Genomic DNA, 1466 nt, shown 5'->3' on the forward strand with positions numbered 1-1466 from the left:
ATTGCCTGGCACAGAGTATTTGTTCAGTAAAGAGACAGATTTCAGATAAATAAATGAATGCACACTGGAAGAAACTAAAATGAAAACATCAAAAATGTTATTCCCTTCAAAAACTATCCTCCATTTAAAGAATATGCTTTAAGAAATAATCTCACTAGGTGGGTTTTGCTAATTCTTTGTACAAAAATAGGTTAGATAGTGCGCCTTAATTTGCATAATTGTAAAAAAAAATAGCAACAGATTATTGCTACTCTCTAAGCTGTTCATTAATTTTACACATCCAACCCCATACAACTAATTCACTGGGAGTTGTGCTAACTCAAAGGCAATTCAAACCCACAAGTGGTTCCCTGAGAGAAAGGTAGGCAATTTTCTCCCTTGTGATTTACACAGGAAAGGACACTATGACCCACAGGGTGAGCTAATAGTTTCAACTTATGGCAAATAAGGGGAATTATCTACACAGACTAACTGTATCTGGTTCTTTATGCAAAATATGCTAAATAAATCTACTCTGCACAATCTATTCTTTTATTCTTTTGGAGGAAAATAACCAAACTGTAGATTATACAAGCAAAAACCTACAGGTTTTTAATATAAAGCAAACTTAAAATAGCAATTATGACAAAATCTTTATACTACTTCTCTCTGTCAAAACATGTGCATTATAGAGAATTCAATGGAGGTTCTTATATGAAAACTAATTAGATAATAAACACAATAATCACTAATAAGAATAAAACTCAGAGAATGAGACAATACTACAAAATAAAGAATTCATGTGAATCACTGAAGCAGCAATGTCAGCCATGCAACAGAATGTCTGAGTGAAATCTTAAAGCAGAAATAAATTTCTTTTGCAAAGGCTTATACATACAGTCACTGAGTCAGAATCAACTACCATCAGGGGCTCTACCCTACTCTGTCAGGGTATGTGTAAGAAATTTCCAAATACTTACCATAGATATCCCCAAATCCCATGATGATGGCAATCACCAAAGCAAGTATGACACATTTATTAAGACCATTACTGAACTGGTGCTTATCCAAGTTCTCCTTGCAAGGTTCGGGCTCCCATTCAGCAGGCGATCCCTCTTCAGATTCTGAATCAGAAACAGTCTTTTTCCTAGCACGGCGACGTCTAAAAGCAGGACTGGGCTGATGATCAATTTCATCACTACTTGATTCATCATCATTATGTTGAGATGAAAATGCTATTTTACAAAGAAAAATGTAGATATTTAAGTAGTAAAAGTATTAAAATCACTGAAAATGTTTACAATGTAAATATGATTTAGAGTAACATTCCCACATGCCTCTTAAAACATAAGACACTCCAAGAAATCAAACAAACAAATACCACAAAACAAGTATTGTTTTATTAACTAAGGCCAAGAAATCTGTGATACACAAGAAAATTAATCATAATCAGCACCTCTGAAGGTCTAACTTCATTTTTTTTTTTT

The 1466-nt window shown here is 33.6% G+C and overlaps 1 protein-coding gene across 1 annotated transcript in view; it reads right to left on the reverse strand.

Moving 5' to 3' along the window:
- The window catches only part of CCPG1 (cell cycle progression 1), a 34902-nt gene that overhangs the window by 12660 nt on the left and 20776 nt on the right, over window positions 1-1466 (reverse strand). Inside the window, exon 3 of the mRNA XM_006898254.1 lies at window positions 960-1214. Within this exon, the coding sequence (XP_006898316.1) occupies window positions 960-1214 (255 nt within the window). The remainder of the gene's footprint in view (window positions 1-959; window positions 1215-1466) is intronic.

This window comes from Elephantulus edwardii, unplaced genomic scaffold, assembly GCF_000299155.1.
Source record: "Elephantulus edwardii isolate Elephantulus edwardi_28Jun2011 unplaced genomic scaffold, EleEdw1.0 scaffold00225, whole genome shotgun sequence".
Lineage (NCBI taxonomy): Eukaryota > Metazoa > Chordata > Mammalia > Macroscelidea > Macroscelididae > Elephantulus > Elephantulus edwardii.